The 18,121-nt window shown below is 61.6% G+C and overlaps 2 protein-coding genes across 2 annotated transcripts; one reads left to right on the top strand and one right to left on the bottom strand.

The window, feature by feature from the left end:
* The first annotated feature begins 1,546 nt into the window (after nucleotides 1–1,546).
* On the top strand, nucleotides 1,547–5,319 carry LOC138826363 (cilia- and flagella-associated protein 73-like). The gene is made up of 7 exons (XM_070021447.1): nucleotides 1,547–1,772; nucleotides 2,282–2,387; nucleotides 2,801–2,905; nucleotides 3,071–3,271; nucleotides 3,708–3,929; nucleotides 4,356–4,514; nucleotides 4,691–5,319. The coding sequence occupies exons 1-7, from the start codon at nucleotides 1,726–1,728 to the stop codon at nucleotides 4,871–4,873; spliced, it is 1,023 nt and encodes a 340-aa protein (XP_069877548.1). The 5' UTR covers nucleotides 1,547–1,725; the 3' UTR covers nucleotides 4,874–5,319.
* Nucleotides 5,320–5,322: 3 nt separating this feature from the next.
* Nucleotides 5,323–17,946, bottom strand: LOC138826361 (ATP-dependent RNA helicase DDX54). Its single transcript, XM_070021441.1, has 20 exons — nucleotides 17,741–17,946; nucleotides 14,542–14,671; nucleotides 13,507–13,577; nucleotides 13,211–13,399; nucleotides 13,042–13,091; nucleotides 12,560–12,601; nucleotides 12,382–12,477; nucleotides 11,674–11,795; nucleotides 11,524–11,585; nucleotides 11,300–11,431; nucleotides 10,137–10,347; nucleotides 9,496–9,630; nucleotides 9,087–9,317; nucleotides 8,925–8,998; nucleotides 8,336–8,527; nucleotides 7,729–7,871; nucleotides 7,541–7,654; nucleotides 7,124–7,228; nucleotides 6,773–6,885; nucleotides 5,323–5,796 (listed from the first exon to the last, which is right to left on the bottom strand). The coding sequence occupies exons 1-20, from the start codon at nucleotides 17,912–17,914 to the stop codon at nucleotides 5,570–5,572; spliced, it is 2,613 nt and encodes an 870-aa protein (XP_069877542.1). The 5' UTR covers nucleotides 17,915–17,946; the 3' UTR covers nucleotides 5,323–5,569.
* Between the last annotated feature and the right edge of the window lie 175 nt (nucleotides 17,947–18,121).

The raw sequence follows: 18,121 nt of genomic DNA, 5'->3' as shown, positions 1-18,121 counted from the left end.
CCAGCCAAACGCAGTGGCTCACACCCCAGGTCTCCACTACTCAGGCGGCTGAGATCTGAATCTCAGCAACTGGGAAGGCTGAGATCTGAGGATCATGATTCGAGGCCAGCCCCGGCAGGAAAGTCCATGAGACTCTCACCTCTACTTAACCATCAAAAAGCCAGTGGTAGAGCACAAGCTTTGCACACAAAAGTTCAGGGGTAGCACTCAGGCCCCAAGCCCCAGAACGGGTACCACTAATAACAAAAAACAAAAACCCTCTCCTCTTAGGTTTCTAAAAGAACCTCACTGTCTATCCTTCCTAGCCTGGCACCGCCTCCAGGAAGTCTTCCCTGACCTGGAGAGGCAGGAAGGAGGCGGTGCCCTGGCCCCTCCCCAGGCCTGGAAGGCCAGGATCTGTGACCTTGGTCTCCGGTTCCCGGGTGTGTGTGTGTTTCCCCGTGGTTTACACGCTTGTCTGCTCTCTTAAATGTCAGGGACAATGTCTGATTCATGCCAGGCCTCCTCATCCTTGAAGCAGGGCACTGAAGCTGGGCTTGCTGGGTTAGGTGCTCCAGGACCTCCTGCCCCCCCAAAAACAGGGGCCAAACCTGCCCCCCTGGACCCCCTTGTTTGCTCCTACGAGGCCCTGGCTAGGCTTGCTGATCAGAGGGCAGGGAGAGCCCTCTCTGTCTCGGACACAAAGCTCCGTTGTCATGGCTCGGGAGATTTCAGGCACAGAGCCACGGGGCAGTGGGCAGGGCTTCTCCCCCTCACTTTGGAATGGAGAAGTAGGAAGAGGGAGGAAGAGGGAGGCCGAGAAGCCGGCCTGGGGGGCCTGGGGTGGGGATATGTCCTAATCCCTGGGGCAAGAGGCCCAGGGTTGGGCCGGCTGAGAGTTGGCATCTTGTGGTCAGCAGCCCCTCCCACTCTCCCACCCCCACCCCGGGGTGACCGGCACAGACGCTGGAAGCTCAGAGGGCAGGGCAGGGGACCCCCCCCCACAGGAGCAGCACCCCACTCAACAGAGGGGAATGCAGAGCAAAAGGTACTTTTTTTCCTGAGGTCCCCAGTAACTTGAGGACAGGGAGCTCTTCAGCCTTTCACCTCTCCCCACACCCAGACCCGGGTCCCTGGTTTATCACCTGTAGCCCTTCTTGGCCCGTGGCAGCCCTGGCTTAGCCCTTCAAGCCTGAGCTCCATACTGCAACGAATAGGCCTTTGTTCTCCTCTAGGAGGGGGCCAGAACCCACTTCCTCAGGGCCTTTGCACATGCCCGTCCACCTACCCGCTCTTCTCTCCTCCATTCAGTCCTCCTCTGGGTTGGAACTCACACCTCTGGGCCTGGTGCCCGCTCAGCCCCCTCCAGCCTCTGGTCCGCACACCTGCCACCATTCCATCCACGGCACCCGGAGGGCCGGCAGAACAGACTGAGCGACTCAGTGTGCGGTCCATCGAACTGGGCACCCTGTGCTTGCTGGGCAGGCGCTCCATCACCAGGCCACACCTCCAGCTCGGGCTCCCAGCCCCGCCCCTCCCCTGTGTGTCCACTCTCCTGCCTGGGTTTTCGCCAGGCCGTGTTGTGCCCGTGGTTGCCCAGGCAACCGGGGCAAGCTGCACTGGTTTCTGGGAGTCCCCGCAAGCTGCACGCTGCTGCAGTCCCCCCTGCGACTCCTCGCACCCCCAGGGGGAGCCGAGCCCCTCCAGATCCCCCCAAGCCACCGCGAGGCGGGCGGGGCCGGGGCGATGGTCCTGTCCCGGAACTCCCCTATGGCCTTGCAAGAAGGTCCTGGGTGAGCTGGGGCAACTGGAGAGGCGGGAGGGAGGACGGGAGGGAGGGCAGAGGTCTGGGAAGGCCCCCATCCCTCCCAGTCCCTGGGACCCTGATCTTTGGAGGCACTCCATGATGGGGGAAGGAAAGAAGACAAGCCAGGTCAGAGCAGGCCAACAGCTTCTGTTCACTCTTCCCTCCACCCCCCAGGAAAGTTCCAGGCGTTCAACCCAAGTTGCATGGGGGGGAGGGGTGAGCACTGCTTTGAGCAGGTCTGGCAGAGTTGGGCTGGCCTTGACCAAGGAGACATCTGTCTCCCCGTGGACCCCAGCTGGACAGCCTGCCCCTTCCCCCCTAGATAAACCTCCTCCAGCGATGGTTGTGTGGAGCTTACATACAGCTAAGGGATGTCAGAGGTGCGTCATGGCCTCCGGCTTTTTGGTTGACATGGGGTCTCTCGGACTTGATCGCCACCTCCCTGGTGGCTGGGGTGAGCCGCTGCACCCACTGGCTCTTGTCTTCCACCTCCAGGTCGCCACCAGAGCAAACCGTGACCCGCTTCCCGCCGTGGCAGAGCCTCTTGGAGAAGAGGCGGGAGCTGGCGGAGGCCGACCAGAGTCTGAGGGCCCAGAAGGAGGTACCTCCGTCCCCAGCAGAGGCGGGGAGACGCACAGGACCAACAAGTCCCAAGGCCCAGAAGTGTTCCCCACGGAGGCGCCCCGGTTTCACCCCCTGGCGGTGCGCCCCGGAGGAGCACCGTGTGCTGCGCACTGCATTCGTCCCTGCCCGGGAGAAACCCAAAAGCTAGAGAGGAAAACAGAGGGGCCGGGGTCACTGCCATGGGGGTGGGCACAGGGCCGGGGCAGCCCCGCCTCCACGTGGGGGTCCAGGAGGACTTCTTGGAGGAGGTGAGGTCTTAGGCCAAGACAGAGGCACTGGGACAGCGCGCAGGGAGAGGGGCGGGCTGAGGCTGCAGGGGGCGGGAGGAGGGGGGCGGGCTGGGGCTGGAGAGGCCCCCCTCCCCTCCCCCTTACCCCAACCCCCCCCCAGGAGCTCCGCGCGGCCACGGCGGCCCTGACGCAGCGCTGGGAGCAGCTGGGGCAGAAGGAGCAGGCCCTAAAGGGCTCCTTCGTGCGCTTCGACAAGTTCTTGCAGGTGGGTGGCGATGGCGGGGAGGGGTCCCGGAGGACAAGTCCCCACCCAGCGGGGCGGGAACGTGGGCCTTCATCTCAGATTCTGAGATCGGGTGGAGGCGACAGCTCCCCCCTCGCCCGGCCTCCTTCCCCGGGCTCCCCCGCTTCCTCGTCCCGCTGTCCCCAGGACTCGGAGGCCCGGCGCGGCCGCGCGCGACAAAGGGCGGCGGAGGAGCGAATCCGGACGGGCCGCCTGGAGGCGGAGGCACTGCGCCTGCGCGCCCAGCTGGAGGCGCTGCAGCGGGAGCGCGCGCGGCTGCAGAGGCGGCTGCGGCGCCTGGAGCCCTGCGCGCGCCTGCTGGAGCGAGCGCTGGAGCAGCTGCCCGAGGTGAGCCAGTGTGCGCGTGCGCAGGAGCGGGAGCCGCGAGGCGGGCGCGCGCGCGCCCCGACAATCGGCTTGAATTAAACGAACCACCGCGCATCGGTGGGGATCGCTGGCAGTCGTCCGGGCGCCGGTGGCGCACGCCCGTCATCCCAGCGGCTCAGGAGGCTGAGCGCTGAGGGTCGCAGTTCGAAGCCAGCCCGGGCGGGAAAGTCCGTGGGACTCTTACCTCCCGTGAACCAGCAAAAAAGCCGGGAGTGGCGCGGCGCTGGGGCGCAAGGAGCAGAGCGCAAAAGCTCCGGTCCGCACACTCGTGCCAAAGAACCGCCAGGGCCGGGGCGCGGGGCCGCGGGTCGGGCGGGTGCCGGCGGGGAGGAGACTGGGGCCGCGGCGCCCGAGGCCCGGCCGAGCCCGCGTTGGGGGTCCCGCGGCGGCGCCCCAGTTCCAGGACGTGCCCGCGCTGGTGGCGCGCGTCGAGGGGCTGGCGGACGCGCGGGCGGCGCTGCTGCGCGCGGAGGCGGAGCGGCGCGCGGAGCTGGAGGCGGCGCGGGCGGCGCTGCGGCGGCTGCGGGAGGAGGCGCCCGAGCTGCGGCTGCGGCAGAGCCAGCGGCGGGCGCAGCTGGAGGAGCAGCTGGAGGCGGCACGGGGGCGCCGGCGGCAGTGGGTGCGCGGGGCGGGGCTGCATCCAGGGGCGTGGTCTCCCCGTGGCGGGGCGGGGCCTCATCCAGGGGCGTGGTCTCCCCGTGGCGGGGCGGGGCCTCATCCAGGGGCGTGGTCTCCCCGTGGCGGGGCCGCATCCAGGGGCGTGGTCTCCCGGGACGGGGCGTGGTCTCCCCGTGGTGGGGCCTCATACAGGGGCGTGGTCTCCCCGTGGCGGGGCCTCATCCAGGGGCGTGGTCTCCCGGGACGGGGCGTGGTCTCCCCGTGGCGGGGCGGGGCCGCATCCAGGGGCGTGGTCTCCCGGGACAGGGCGTGGTCTCCCGTGGCGGGGCGGGGCCTCCCCATGGCGGGGCGGGGTCTCCTCCCGGGGCTGGCCGGGGCGGCCTCGGCCTTCCCAGGCCCGTCACCTGGCCTGGCCCCTGGCCCGCAGGAAGCCGAGTGGGCGCAGATCCAGAGCAAGGCGGCCGAGAAGACGCTGCTGCTGGGGCGCCTGCGCATGTCAGCGCTCAGCCTGTACCAGGCGGTGTGCCTGCACCGGGGGCAGCCGCCCGCGCTGGACCTCGAGGACACGGAGGGGCAGCTGGAGCAGGTGAGGCCCCACGGCCGCCTCAGACTCCCCAGAGAGGGCGGGCAGACCCAGTCGGTGCCCAGCGCGCAGCCCCTCTGACCAGGGACGGGGAGGGGGGGCCCCATCTCCAGAGGAGGAGGCGGAGGGTGGGAGCTGGCCGCTGAGGGGTGAGCCGGGCTGCCGCCTCCCGCCCCCAGGTGAAGCTGTTCATCCTGGACCTCTCCGCCATGCTGGCCAGCCTCCCTGAGACCCAGCCCCCAGCCCCAGGTGAGCACCGGAGGGGAGATCGAGGGCCAGCACCCCACGGTGAGAGGGCCGAGTGGCCCTGTCCAGCTGTTTTCTCACAGGAAAGGGGGCGGCCACGGCCACACGTGCTGTAGGATTCATGGAAGCCACACAGCGAACACTCAAGAAACGCAGGCCTCAGTGATGGGGGACAAGGCTGTGTCTGCACCCCACCCGCCCTCTGGCCTGAGCAGAAGCACCGGCAAGGGGCCACCCTGGGCCCACGGCTGGGGAGGGACCTCACAGCCCCAAACAAGTACCAGGGAGCCTGGAGCAGTGCGGAGGCTGGAGAGCTCTAGGTGTGGACGTTGGGGGAGCGGCTGTGCCCTCTGACCTTGGCCCCACACACCACCTCTATCAGTATGCTCCCAGTGTCGCGAGCCCGCTGGGGTGCATGGTCCCCTCCAGGTCTATCTGCTGAGACACCTGCAGAACCCCCTCCTCCAGATGGGTGAGGGGGGACCGTGCCGGGCTGCTCACTTGCTCAGTCTGATGTTTCCCTGTCCCCTAGTTCTAAGAAGACTGCAAATCCTGGCCTGCCAGAGGCACTCAATAAAGCTTTATTCCATTAAAACCCCTTAGGGTGCAGACCCATGTGGCCACAAGCCTTAAGTCTAGAACATACTCAGGTCTCGACCCGCGGCTTTGCTGGAGAACTCTATACACCTCAAGACCTGCCCAACGTGTCCACCCTGGTTGAGGCAGCTGCTGTGTTCTGGGCCAGGCACCACTGGTTTTCTTGGCTGCCTACTTCTGCAGCCATCATGAGAAACTCCTGGATCGCCAGTCCCTCACATCCTCTTCCTCATCTTGCCCTTCTTGGTTGGGGCACCCCGGCCGAAGGCTCCCTGCCGCAGCTCCTGGGCCCGGCGGCGGTTGCGGGCGGACAGCTGCTTGAGGCCCCCGCGCTGCAGGAAGCGCATCTTCTGGGCCCGGCGCCGCTGCTTCAGGATCTGCTGCTTGGTCCTGAGCTCGGAGCGCACGCGGCTGCCAGGGCCGCCGGGGGGCTGAGATGCACCTGTCAGGATGGAGAATGGGGCTCAGACTTTGGGGTGACTCCTGTCTCCTCCAGAAGCCCCCATGCCCCCTCCTAAGTGAGCCAGGAAAGAATTAGTGTGAGTGAAGGGGAGAGGATGTGATAGGAACAGGTGCAGCCCTGGATCACTCACAACCTGAGGACCCAGCCAGCCCCCAGCACCTCGGGGGTGTGCAGCAAGCCACCCAGGACATGGAGAGGCCCCCCCTGGGGGGGAGGGGAAGCCCAGTGACCCAGCCTCTCCCACCTCGAGTGAGCCCCTTGGAGGGGGGGGGCAAGGCCCTTCCTCTCATCACATGCAAGGCCATGAGCCAATGGCCTTGGTCCCTCACTGGGGGGGGGAGGGGAAGCTCCACATAGCCCGCTTCGATCCCACCTCGGCCTGCTGAGAGGCTGGGCCATCACCTGTGGTCACCTGGGCCAAGCCTAGGTGACACCTGCCAGCCCACAATGCCAGGGAAAAATCCTCCCCAACTTCCTCCTTAAACCAACTGCCTTGGCTGCTGGCTTTTGTAGCCAGGTTCCCTGCCTGCCACGTGGCTGGGCCCCTCCCCTGCCCCTGGGGACGGGGCCACACACAGTGCACACGTAGGTGCAGTGCAGTGTGGCAGGTGGAAAAGCCAGACCCTAACCTTGAGGCCCCACCTCTAGGTGTGGGGACTTAATGCAGCGAATGTGTTCAACCCCAAGTCACCAGTTCCCCCACGGTGTCACCTGGGCCTGAGAGCTACTCCACCAGTGCCTGTGGGGCAGGACAAGCCCACGGGGGGGGGGGGGGGGGGGGAGGGGTGTGAGGAGGGCGGCTGTGTGTGTCACTTTACCTTAAGGTTCTAAGCAGAAAGGGTGTGTGGGGGAGGGCTCAGGCCCTGACACTCACTTTCCACCCACCTCTGGGGCTATCTGCAGCCCCTGTACCTCAGTTTCTCCTCATCTACCTGCACTCCACATTGGGGCTCACCTTGGCTACGCCCTCTCCTCCCACCTCTTCGTGCTGGGCCTCGCTGGTCAGAGGTCCCCTCTTCCTCCGAGTCCCGGTCATCAATTTTCTGTTTCTGTTTCCACTTCTGGTAGCTGGGGGGCCAGGCTAAGGAAGTTCCAGGGACACCCCTACCCGAGCTCCTCGGGGATACAGACCCACCTATAGGAGCTGAGATGCTGGACACCGCCCACCAGCTCCCCTAGAGGAAGATGCTTGATCCCGCCCACCAGCCCCTCCTCTACACACACCCCCAACCTATAAGAGCTGCAGCTGAATCCACCTGACCCTGCCTACCACCCCTCCTCTCCCTGGCCCTGCACCCAAGGATACAGGTCCCGCTTGTAGGAGCTGCTGATGAACCGGCCACTCTCTGTCTTGATCTTCTTCTTATCTTCCTGTCCCGACTGCCCCACGAACCGCTTCTTCTTCCGGTCCCTGCAGGAGAGGGAGTGGGCTGAGAACACGCTTCCCTCTGGAGGCGGTTTCTTTGCCTGGCTCTTGTATGGGGCTGGGGAAGGCTCAGGCCTGCTCCCTTTCCCTCCCACCTCCCTCTGGTAGCCCAGGTCTCCAGTGGGAGTTAGGGGCAGGGGCTGGTCCTCCTGGCCAGGCTACTCTGAGCAACGCTGGTCACAGGCCCGCCTGGAGAGACCAGTGAGCAAACAGGAGGTGCCTGGGAGTGCGCAGGGCCTCTGGCCCTAGGGAAAGCGGGCCTTACTTGCTCACTTGCACGCTCACTAGCACACTCACCACTTGAGCTGCTGCCGGCCTCTGCTCAGATTCTGTGCCTCATCCCCCATGAGGTCCAGGACAGCGCCGGCCACCTGCTGCTCAAACGCGCCCCCAGCCCCTCCGACGCTCAGGCTGGAGGGCGGGGAGAGAAGGGTTAACGGGGGCTCGGCAATCTCGCTTGCCCCGCGGGGGCCCCAGCCACTCACCCCCGCTCGCTGTCGAAGTCTCTGGGTCGGTAGGGGACATAGAAGTCCTGGTCCTGCTGTCTCCTCTCCTCCCTCCGCCTCTTGGCTCCTCTGCTGGGGCCTGCAGTCTGCCGCTTCTTGCCCACGACCTCTGAGAAGATGGCCTGCAAATGGGGGGCCGGGGTCATGCCTGCAGCTGGGGCGTCTGCCCAGCCTCCCTGTGCCCGCTGGCCCAGGCAGAGCCGATGGGGGGAGGAGGGGCTTCCAGGAATTTTTGCAGCCTGGGTTTCTATGCATTAGCTGGGCACCTGCGCGGCCCTGCCGGAGGGACAGCATGAGACCCAAGCTCCATTAGGAGCACTGCCCCCCATCCAGGACATTTCAGAGGTGAATTCTGAGCGCAGGTGTATGGTGCTGGCGCCCTGCTCGGTCTGAACCTGGCCCCTGGGGCTTCCGGCTGGGCGGTGGACGCACGCCACGCCCCTAAATGCACACGGAGGCCGAAGCTCCGCTTCCACACACAGCGGCTGGGAGATGGGAATTACTGCCCAGAGCCCTGCATGTGGCCTGCCGGGCTTCCCCCAGCCCCGGGGGATCGGGCCGCGCGGCGGTGGTGGGCGGCAGCAACCTCCACACTCTCCCCTGCATCCTCCTCTTCCTTCTCGGGCTGCTCCTCCTTTGGGGCCGGGCCAGCTGGACCTTCCCGCCGTTCCTGCCGGCCCTGCTGGAAGTTGGCGATGGCTTTGCAGTCCTTCTGCCGCTTGGCGCGCATCACCTGACAACTCAGGTCCCGGCTGGAGGCGTTGATCTCAAAGATGGTCTGAGTGGAGGAGACCCAATTCTGTTAGCCAACCCCACTGCCCACCTGCCCGCGTCCTTCTGGCCCCCAATCCCGTTAGCCAACCCCCCCCTTGCCCCCCCCCCCAGCCGACTGCACCCTCCTGGGCATCCCTCCCGATCTCATCTGCTGTTGGTTTTCTGCATTTCACCATTACAGGGTGCAGACAGCCCACAGCCCCTGGGGGGGTCTCTGCCTACCGCTGGGACCTGCTGTGCACTTCAGGGCCAGACTCTCCAGGACAGATTGGTCTCTGGAGACACCCACAGAGAGCTGACTGGCGGTGAGCTCAGAGGGAAGCCCCCCCCCCCCCCCCTGCAGGGTCACTCTAGGCTCTGGAGTGGACTCCAGAACTGCAGGTGTGCAGCACGGGACTCACCGTCCGGGCACGGTACTTCTTAATGCTGTCCACGAGCCTCAGCCGCTCCAGCTCCCCATCCTCGAAGCGCGAGCCTGGAGGGGAGAGGGGGGGACGGGTTGGGCTGGGATGTCGGGGCCCTCCTGTCTTCCCAGCAGCACTCCCACTCCACGTCGGACTCACTGAAGAGGGGGTGCAGGCCCAGCCCTGCCAGGTCCAGTTCCTTGGCCCTCTTGATGGACTCGGGCGAGGGCGCGGGCCGCGAGCGCAGGTACTGCTGCTGCGCGTTCTCCGCCACGCGGCCCAGGCCCCGCAGCTCCAGCGACGCCTCCAACGCGCTCCGCAGGCCGCCGTCCTCGTCATCCACCACGCTCTGCGGTACCCGGCCCAGCACGCCGTCCGTGCTGACAGCACCTGCCCGCCACGGGCCACAGTGAGGGACCTTCTGTGGCCTGTGGTCCTGTCTCCCCCGCGTTGCCCCCCCACCTCGAGTCCCAGGATCACAGCTTTGAAATCATCGTGGAAGAAATCGGTGCTTACAGAGCACCAGTGGCTGCGCTCTCCTCGCCCCGGCCCCGCCTGGCTTGCTCACCCGAGGCCTCCTCTTGTGGCCGTGCGAGGTTGAGGGCGCGGCCCAGGAACAGGTGCAGGTCCAGAAGATAGGGGACCTCATCGGGGGCCACCAGGGAGTAGGCCGTACCGCTTCGGCCAGCCCGGGCCACACGGCCTGTGGGAGGAGATGGTTCCACGTCAGCGAGAGAAAGCAACCGCAGGCTGGGGGTGCGGCTCAGCAGCTGGGTGCCTGCCTGACCCACCCAAGCCTTGGGTTCAATTCTCAGCACCACCAAAAACGAACAAGGACCCCCAACTCCTACAGGACTGGCCCAGGCCAACTGCAGGATGTGTATGCCAGGCCAAGCCTGGGCCCGCCCTGAGCTGCTGTCCCCACTTGGGAACAGTCCACCATGGCCACTGGGCCACTAGGAGCCAACATGGCTCTGGGAGGTAAGCCGTGGCTCAGTGGCAGGGCGCTTGCCTCCTACACACCAGGCCCTGGTGCTGAGAGAACGAAGCGCTGGCTAGATGGCACTGTCACCATGTCCCATAGTAGGGCAGACAGAAGAGGCACAGGTCTGGGGAATGAGAGAGGGAGAGGCCCTCCTGAGTGTCCTGTCCTCCCTGGACCCTTCCTTGGGCCTCAGTTTCCGTGTGCGTGCGTAGCCAGGGCCTTACCCACGCGGTGCAGGAAGAGCTTGCTCTTGGCGGGAAAGCTGTAGTTGATGACGTTGTCTAGGAGTGGGATGTCCAGGCCGCGGGCGGCCAGGTCGGTCACGATGAGGGCCGAACACTTGCCGTGCGTGAACTTGGCGAGGTTGATCTTGCGGGCCGTCTGGTCCAGGGCGCTGTAGATGTGGGTGCAGCTCACCCGCTGGGCCGTCAGCAGCTGTGTGGAACCAGAGGCAGGGGGGAGCTGAGAGGCGGCAGCTGGGGGCCTGGCACCCTTGGCTGGATTCCCAGCTCCGCAGGGCTCTCTGAGCACCAAAGGAGACGGCGTGGGCAGAGGGCTTGGGCCCTCAGAGAAGTGGCGAATACCAGCCTGTCCTGAGGCTGTCACTAGCCATCTGTGATCTTGGGGAAGTTACCAAACTTGCCCATGGCTAATTCCTCCTTGGCGGCAAGGGGAGACGCTTCGCCCAACTGCATCTGGGTGCCAGGGGCCACAGGGGTTAATGCACCCACGAGAGCATGGAGGAAGTGTTAACTGCTCTCTGCACCTGATGGTTTCTACGCTCCTGCTGCTGCCTGGGGACAGAGGCCTCGCTACACATGAACAAAAAGAAGCCCAGGAAACTATGGGGCCCACATGTGCGCAGAGGGCCATGGAACAGAGGCTTACATGGCACGCACCATGCTAAGGGCGCTCTAGACAGCTCACTGCGGGCAGATAAAACCTCCTTTACTGCCCAATTCTGGGGCTGGAACGCAGGGCCTAGATACCGCCCCTCAGCTTCTTTCCTCAAGGTTGTCAGTCCACCACTTCAACCACAGCTTTACTTCCAGGTTATTCGGTGGTTAGCTATTAAGAGTCTCACAGACTTGGCTGCCTGGTTGGCTTCAAATCGTGATCCTCAGATCGTAGTCTCCTGAGTAGCTAAGATTATAGGCACGAGCCACAGGTACCCAGCTACACCTCAGTTTTTAACTGTCTTGTGATGTCAGGGCGCCTTTTCCAATTTCCCCGGTAAAAAGCCTCACTGCTATCTGTGCTGGTGCTGCCCCCTGCTGGCCTCCCCTGGAAGTGCACGCAAGCGCCAGATGACAGCACCAAAGCCAGGCAGGGCCTTCCCAACACAGTCCAGGCCCCCTTGCCCCCTGCGCCCCGCCCCCCTGCTCACCTCAGTCAGGTACTCAGCATGGTGCTTCGTGGCCACAAACACCACTGTCTGGTCTTGGGGCCGCACCACGTTGCGGAGCAGATAGAGTAGCACGGCGGCTTTGGTGTCCTCGCGTACCAGGAAGAAGGAGGTCTGTGGGGAAGAGAGAGGCCAGGAGGTGGGCTCGAGGGGTCCTGGCTGTGAACCTGGCCTCCCCCTGGGGAGGGCGCTGGGTCCTGACTCACCTTCAGCTGCTCGTTGAGCTTGGCATCCACGTCCAGGCGGATGAGCACGGGCTCCGTGAGGCCTGTGGTGGGAGGCAGAGGCCGCAGAGGAGTTATGGAGGGACAGGACCCCGCCCCACCCCAACTCCAGTGCCACCCCAGCTTGCTCACCGGCCCGGGCAAACTCCACCAGCATCTTGGGCAATGTGGCGGAGAAGAGCACCGTCTGGTGGCCCCCAGGGAGGCGGCTGATGATCTCCTGAAGCTGCTCGGCAAAGCCCATCTCAAAGAGCCTGGGAAGGGGTGGAGTGCGGAGGGCAGGAGGGTCAGGAAAGGTCTGAAGCACCCTGGGCCGCACAGTCTCTGCCACGTGTACAGCCTGGCGCCGTTATCACAGCCAAGCTGCACACGGCCCCAGCAGGTCCCGGCAGCCATGACCTGGTGTCCTGTCCATCTCTTCCAAATTCCCTAACTACACCAGTGCAGCCAAGGTCTGTGCAGGCACAGGCGGGGTCCTTGCTGCAGCCCTGGGGGCTCCTATGTTCTCTCCACCTTGTGTATGAGGCAGCCAGGCCCCCAGACCCCAATGAGTTCATGGAAAAGGGGTGGGGCCAGCCCTGGATCCTATCTTGCCTGGATCTGGAGCCCATGCTCCCCCAAGTTTGTGTTTAGTGTCTTTGAAACCACAGGCTAATTGTTTTTATTATTCTTCAGTCCTTATTAAACAACATGAAACCCCGTGGTACCCCAGGATCAGCTCCCACCCCAGCCCACATCTGGAGATCGGGTGCAGCCACCAGAGTGCCTCTGGGCAAAACCCTCTTCAGCTCTCCAGATCCGGTGTCAACTCTGACAGGGCTCAGGAGACCCAGGCCTCACCTGTCGGCTTCATCAAAAACCACATACTCCACGCTCTGTAACTTCAGGTTCATCTCAACGGCCACGTGTACCAACCGGCCCGGTGTAGCAATGATTCTGGAAGGGAGTATGTAGGCCAGGTCACCCTGGGCTGGGGCCACTGGGCATGTGGGAAGGGAGCCCAAATGCACAAACTCACATGTCAGGATTTTCGTGCAGGGCGGCAAATTGATCTTCCATTCTGGGGAGGAGAAGGGGAGTCACCTTGACAGCACAGATGTCCCCTTCATATAACCAAATGTCCCTGTGTGTGCCCACATACCAAGTCCAAGAGCAGAACCCAGGCTTGGCTGAGACACTGTCCTGACCAGAGATGAACTACCTGGCTCCCTTGGTTGCAAGCAACAAAGCTGCTTTTCCCCACAGTGCCACCTAGCAGCTGACCCTGGAATTGCCACACACAGGTTCCCTGATTCCTACCAGCCTAAAACCTTTTGGGAGTATCCATGATCTTATGGGATGCCTGTAGGAGCCAGGAGCCAGTGCCAGGCCAGGCTGGGCTGTCTCCACACTCCTCACCCCCCTCCCTGGCTGGCTGTAAAAACACGCAGAGGATCTCTGTTACTAAGACCATGGAAGTGCTTGTAGAGCGACAGCAGCATGGGGTTAGGGGACCCTTACTTGTCCCCGCCCAGGATCAAGGCAGTCTTGAGGCCGGTGAACTTGCCCAGCTGTGGAGAAAGGGAGAGAGAGGCACTGGGGGAGGGGGAGGCTGGCTGCGGCGGTCTGCCCACAGCTCCTAGCCGGCCCCAGCTGTACCCCCAGGTATACGCCCAGCACCCCAACATACCTCCTTAGTGAACTTCATAGTCTGCAGCGCCAGCTCCCGGGTAGGTGAGAGGATTAAGGCCCGGGCCCCGGTCTGGGCGCTGTGGGCCTTGAGCCGCTCAAACATGGGGAGGAGAAAGCAGGCGGTCTTGCCGCTGCCCGTCCGTGCCATTGCCACCACGTCCTTCCCGTCCAGGATCACCGGGATGGTCTGCAGGACACCGGTGGGGGTGCTGTCAGAGTCTGCCCAGATTCCCGGGCCCTCCCAGCCTCTCCTTTTCCCCTGCCCCAGCCCTCTGGGCCCTCCCAGTCCCTCACCTTTCGCTGGATGGGTGTGGGCACCTTGTAGCCCTTCTTCATGACGCCCTTGAACACGGGGTAGCTCAAGCCTGGGACACAAGTCGTCACAGGAAATGTTACACGATGAAAGAAAGACCGTATAGTCAATGAACAATGAGAAGAACAGATAGAGACAGGGCAGAAACTACAAGATTAAATAAGATGGTGGGGGTTTACACAGGGTGGGGCTCGGACCTTCTTTGGATTCTGACTGGGACATTCTTCCTCACCTGTTGCTTTGGGACAGAGTCACCTGTTTGTCTTGCATTCTCCCAATATCCTCCCCAGTGCTGGGCTTATATTCAGGCACCACCGTGCCTCCCCCTCCTCTTCTTTAAGGTTGAATTCACCTTGTTGCTTTAATACTCTGGTGGGCAGAGCTCATCAGTTTCCTAATTCCTCACGTTCTCAATCCCTGCTCCAGCAGCTGCTGCTGTGTTTAGAGCAGTTTCCTTTCCTGCTAGCAGGTGTTCTGGCCTTCTCCTTCCTCCTCTGAAAAACTGTATTGCCAGGTAGTAAGCCCTCCTTGTCTCTGCTTCCATTTGTTCTCCTGGCCTCAGGCCTGTGACTTGCCCCCAAACACACTAGAAGGTCTCGACTGATTAGAGACCAAACTTATACCACAATGCTGAGCCCAGGGCAGACATCCTTAATCAAGTGCAGAGAACATAATAACCTCCCGATGTTGCTGTCCAAATCCCAGAACAAGTCGGGTGCCGGTGGCTGAGATCTGAGGATCACGGTTCAAAGCAAGCCCGGGTGGGAAAGTTCGTGAGACTCTTATCTCCAATAAACCACTAGAAAACCAGAAGTGGTGCTGTGGCTCAAGCGGTAGAGTGCTGGCCTTGAGCTGAAGAGCTGAGGGACAGCACCCAAGCCCAGAGTTCAAGCCCCACGACCGACAAAACAAAAACAAAAACAACAAATCCCAGAACAGACATTAGTAACCAAGTGCAGAGGTCAGGATGACCTCCTGTTGCCCCAAAGCCCTAGAGGCCCAGCTCCCTTACCCACCCATGGACTGGAAGCCTCCAGACTTCTTCTTCTTCTTGTTCTGGGCTCGCACCATCTCCCGGGTGTCGGGCTCCACGTCTGAGGTACACTCGGAAGTGGGGAAGGCAGGCAGTGCTCTGTCAGGGCCATACTGGAAGTGAAGGACAGAGAAGACACCAACATTGAGCACCTTTGGGGAGGGGTCTGTCCTCTTGTCCTCCTGTCTCTCCAAGGGATCACACAGCTTCTCTGTCAACAGCTTCCTGGACTGGGCTGGGCTGGGGCCGAGGTGCAGAGTGGGCTCTTCAAATAGACAGCAGGCTCAGGATCCCAACTTTGCCGGGTTCAAGCTGCAAGGCCTCAGGTAAGAGCCTGGGCCCCCCACAGGCCTCTGCTCCAAGAGTTCAGGACTCAGAAAGCAGCCTCTCCCTCTAGCCTTTGGTTCTGAGTTCTGCAAACATGATCCTTGAGCCCAGCTCAAGGTGCGCTGGCAGACTCTATAGCTAAGCATTTCATTTCACTTCATTGTATCTACGCGGACTTTCCACTCTCCTTTCCACCTTTTGACTTTTCTGTTCCTTTCCCATTTTGGACTCTAATTTGCTTCACTATTTCAACCGTCTCCTCCAAGATTCTAATCTTTTTCTATATAAAAACTGCTATCAAGAGAAAAAAATGCTAGCCACAAACAGCTATAAAGTGAGATTTATATACAAGTAAATGTCAGATATTTACTAGTGATAGCCAAATGCAAGTACTGGTTACCAGCACTAAATAAGTAAATAGATATAAAACAAAAACATCTCCTGGGGCTGGAGGAACAGCACTCAGCAGAGTGTATGCTTGGTGCTGCATGCAAGGCTTGGGTTCAATCCACAGCAGCCTCCCCCAAAAAATCTGTGTTTAGGTATGGTGCTTTTTTCTGTAGAATTCTAGAATAACCAAAAACTTCTTCCTATGTTCATCCTTCTTGAGCTGCACTAGATACATAAAATGTTGAACATCCTGAAAAGTTCAGTTTATACTTTTTATTTTTCTTTACCTGTCCTGGGGCTTGAACTCTGGGCCTGGGCGCTGTCCCTGAGCCTCTTTTGTTTGCAGGCTAGCACTCTACCACTTGAGCCACAGAGCCACTTCTGGCTTTTTCTGAGTAGTTTATTGGAGATAAGAGTTTCATGGGCTTTCTTTCTAGGCTAACTTCAAATCATGATCCTCAGATCTCAGCCTCCTGAGTAGCTAGGATTATAGGCATGACCCATGGGCACCCAGCCCGACTTATACTTCTTATGCTAGATGTTTTTGAGGCAGATGGCATATTCTGCTACGAAGCCAGGCTGGCTTTGGACTTGTGACCCCCCTGTTTCACTGAGTGCTGGGATTACAGGGATGAGCTGCCACGCCTGGCTTCGTTTATAACCCAATCTGAGACGGCAGGATTTCCCATGTAAGATAATGACTGACAGGCAAAAGTTGTGAATTCAACTTGTATAAACCTTTTCTTCTTTCACACAGACTGTCTCTGCTTTTCTGCTGGCTACTGCCAGGATGTAAGAGGCAAGGCGCAGTTACATACACGGTATACCCTAGCATCTGAAATCATCCCGGCTCAGTCCTGGTGTTGGCAGATGAGAAAGCCACTCTCCACCATCACTTGCTCAGATGGTAGGTCTGAACTGCCAGGAAGGGAAAGGCCAGGGGAGGGGGCACAGAGATCAGTTCTATTTGTGGGCAGATACTCGGAAGCACATGGCTTGGGATATGGGAGGACCAGGTCTCAAATACTGCATCCAAGAACTAAGGCTGCAGGGACCAACAGCCTGGAAGCGCTGGGGAACCTCCAGCCTGCCTCTCAATGGTGAACACACCCTTAAAACCAAAGCTTAGGGGGTGGCCCAAGCCTGTGATCCTAGCTACCCACGAGGCTGAGATCTGAGGACTGTGGGTTGAAGCCAGCCCAGGAAGGAAAGTCCATGAGACTTTTGTTGTTTTTGCTGGTCCTGGGGCTTGAACGCTCTAGGCTAGCACTCTACCACTTGGACCACAGCGCCACTTGCGGCTTTTTCGAGTAATTCACTATTGGAGATAATAGTCTCACAGGGACTTTTCTGCCCGGCCTGGCTTAGAACCATGATCTCAGATCTCAGCCTCCTGAGCAGCTAGGATTACAGGCGTGAGCCTCCTCTGCCCAGCTACCATGAGACTCTTATCTCCAAAGAACCACCAAAAAGCTGGAAGTGGAGCTGTGGCTCAAATGGGAGAGCATCAGCTGTGAGATAAAAAGCCAAGGGACAGCTTTTAGGCCCTGAGTTCAAGCACACACAAGAAAGAAAGAAAGAAAGAAAGAAAGGCAGAAACCAAGCAAGCAAGTAAGCAAGCTTAGCGACTGCTTCCCATCTCACAGCCAGTGCTGTGAGATTTATACCTCTCCTATGAAAGCTCCTTCCTGCCTACCCTAAGCTCTTCATCATCCCCAAGCACTGCATCCCTACTGAGGGGCAGGGCACTGGAGAGGGCGGCTGAGGAGGGAAGTCTCCTTGGCTTCCTGCCTTGAGGTGCCCTGTCTTCACATAATGCTCACCTACTCATCTCTAGACTTGGTCTTTCTGTTCCAGGGCCTGAGCTGCAGCCCTTCTGCCAACTTGATGCCTCCAGTTTCCTCCCATTTGCATACAGTCGGCACTCCATAGTGGAAATGGCACTGGCTGTCCCACTGTGAGGTCTTGGGTAAGTTTCTTAAACCACCCCCAGGACTCAGTTTCCCTTCTGCTAATGGGGGTAACAGAATTACGCAGGCCACAGAGTTTTTCTAAGAACCACATGATAAACTTGTACAGGTGGAGACCTAGCAGACAGTCAACATTTTCAGGCTTGTTGTTAAACTTCCAGGGGGTGGGTGGGGGTAAGGGGGTACGCTGGCCTCAAACTCCAACTCTCAACACAGCCTCAAACTCTCAAAAGTCAGACCTGTCGCATCCGCACTTTTCATTGGCTGGCTGGTAACCGGGCTCCGCCCCCTGGGCGAAGACAGCCAATGAGGGCGCGTGGACAAAACTGACAGAAGAGCCGCTGGCCGAGCGCCCCAACCCCGGACCCGGGAGGGCTGGGCCTCGAGACACGTGCGCGGGCGGCGAGCCGGGACCCCGCCCCGGACCCGCGGGCCCCGCGCGCCTCCCCCGGGGAGCCTGAGGCCCCGCCGCGCGTCCGGGCCCCGCGCGCCTACCTTTCGCGCCCGGGCGTCATCCTCCGCCTGGATCTCGAACTCGCCGTCCTCCGAGTCGCTGCGGCTGGCTTGGAAGGCCGCGCCCCGGCGCTTCCGGAGCCCTTTCTTCTTCCTCTTGGGAGCCATGGCCGCTCGCGACCGCGGTCCGGCCGCTGTGCGCTCGCCGGCCGCCATGCGGGGAAAGGGAGGCTTCCAAACCCGGAAGTGGGCGGGGCATCGGGACGTACCATCTGCGCACGCGCGCGCGGGGCGGGGGGGGGGGGCGGGGAGCGCCGGACGTCAGCGCCAGGTTTCTCCCCCGCCGGGCGCGCGGATGGTCCCGGCGGCGCCTGGCTGCGCGGCGGGGACGCGGGTCGCTCGCGCCCGGGCTGCGCCGCCCGC

Source organism: Dipodomys merriami, unplaced genomic scaffold, assembly GCF_024711535.1.
Source record: "Dipodomys merriami isolate MVZ:Mamm:240054 unplaced genomic scaffold, mDipMer1.0.p SCAF_142, whole genome shotgun sequence".
Lineage (NCBI taxonomy): Eukaryota > Metazoa > Chordata > Mammalia > Rodentia > Heteromyidae > Dipodomys > Dipodomys merriami.
Note: the sequence above shows the minus strand (reverse complement) of the source record. Positions and strands in the feature narration are given on the sequence as shown.

Coding starts and splice junctions, on each gene's coding strand:
- LOC138826363 (XM_070021447.1), top strand. CDS start 1,726: ATGGTCCTGTCCCGGAACTCCCCTATGGCCTTGCAAGAAGGTCCTGG. Junction 1,773..2,281: donor GCCTTGCAAGAAGGTCCTGG/GTGAGCTGGGGC, acceptor TTCCACCTCCAG/GTCGCCACCAGAGCAAACCG. Junction 3,272..3,707: donor CGCTGGAGCAGCTGCCCGAG/GTGAGCCAGTGT, acceptor GCGGCGCCCCAG/TTCCAGGACGTGCCCGCGCT.
- LOC138826361 (XM_070021441.1), bottom strand. CDS start 17,914: ATGGCGGCCGGCGAGCGCACAGCGGCCGGACCGCGGTCGCGAGCGGCC. Junction 12,478..12,559: donor CTGCACGAAAATCCTGACAT/GTGAGTTTGTGC, acceptor ACTCCCTTCCAG/AATCATTGCTACACCGGGCC. Junction 7,229..7,540: donor GGCCGGCAGCAGCTCAAGTG/GTGAGTGTGCTA, acceptor CCTCTCCTGCAG/GGACCGGAAGAAGAAGCGGT.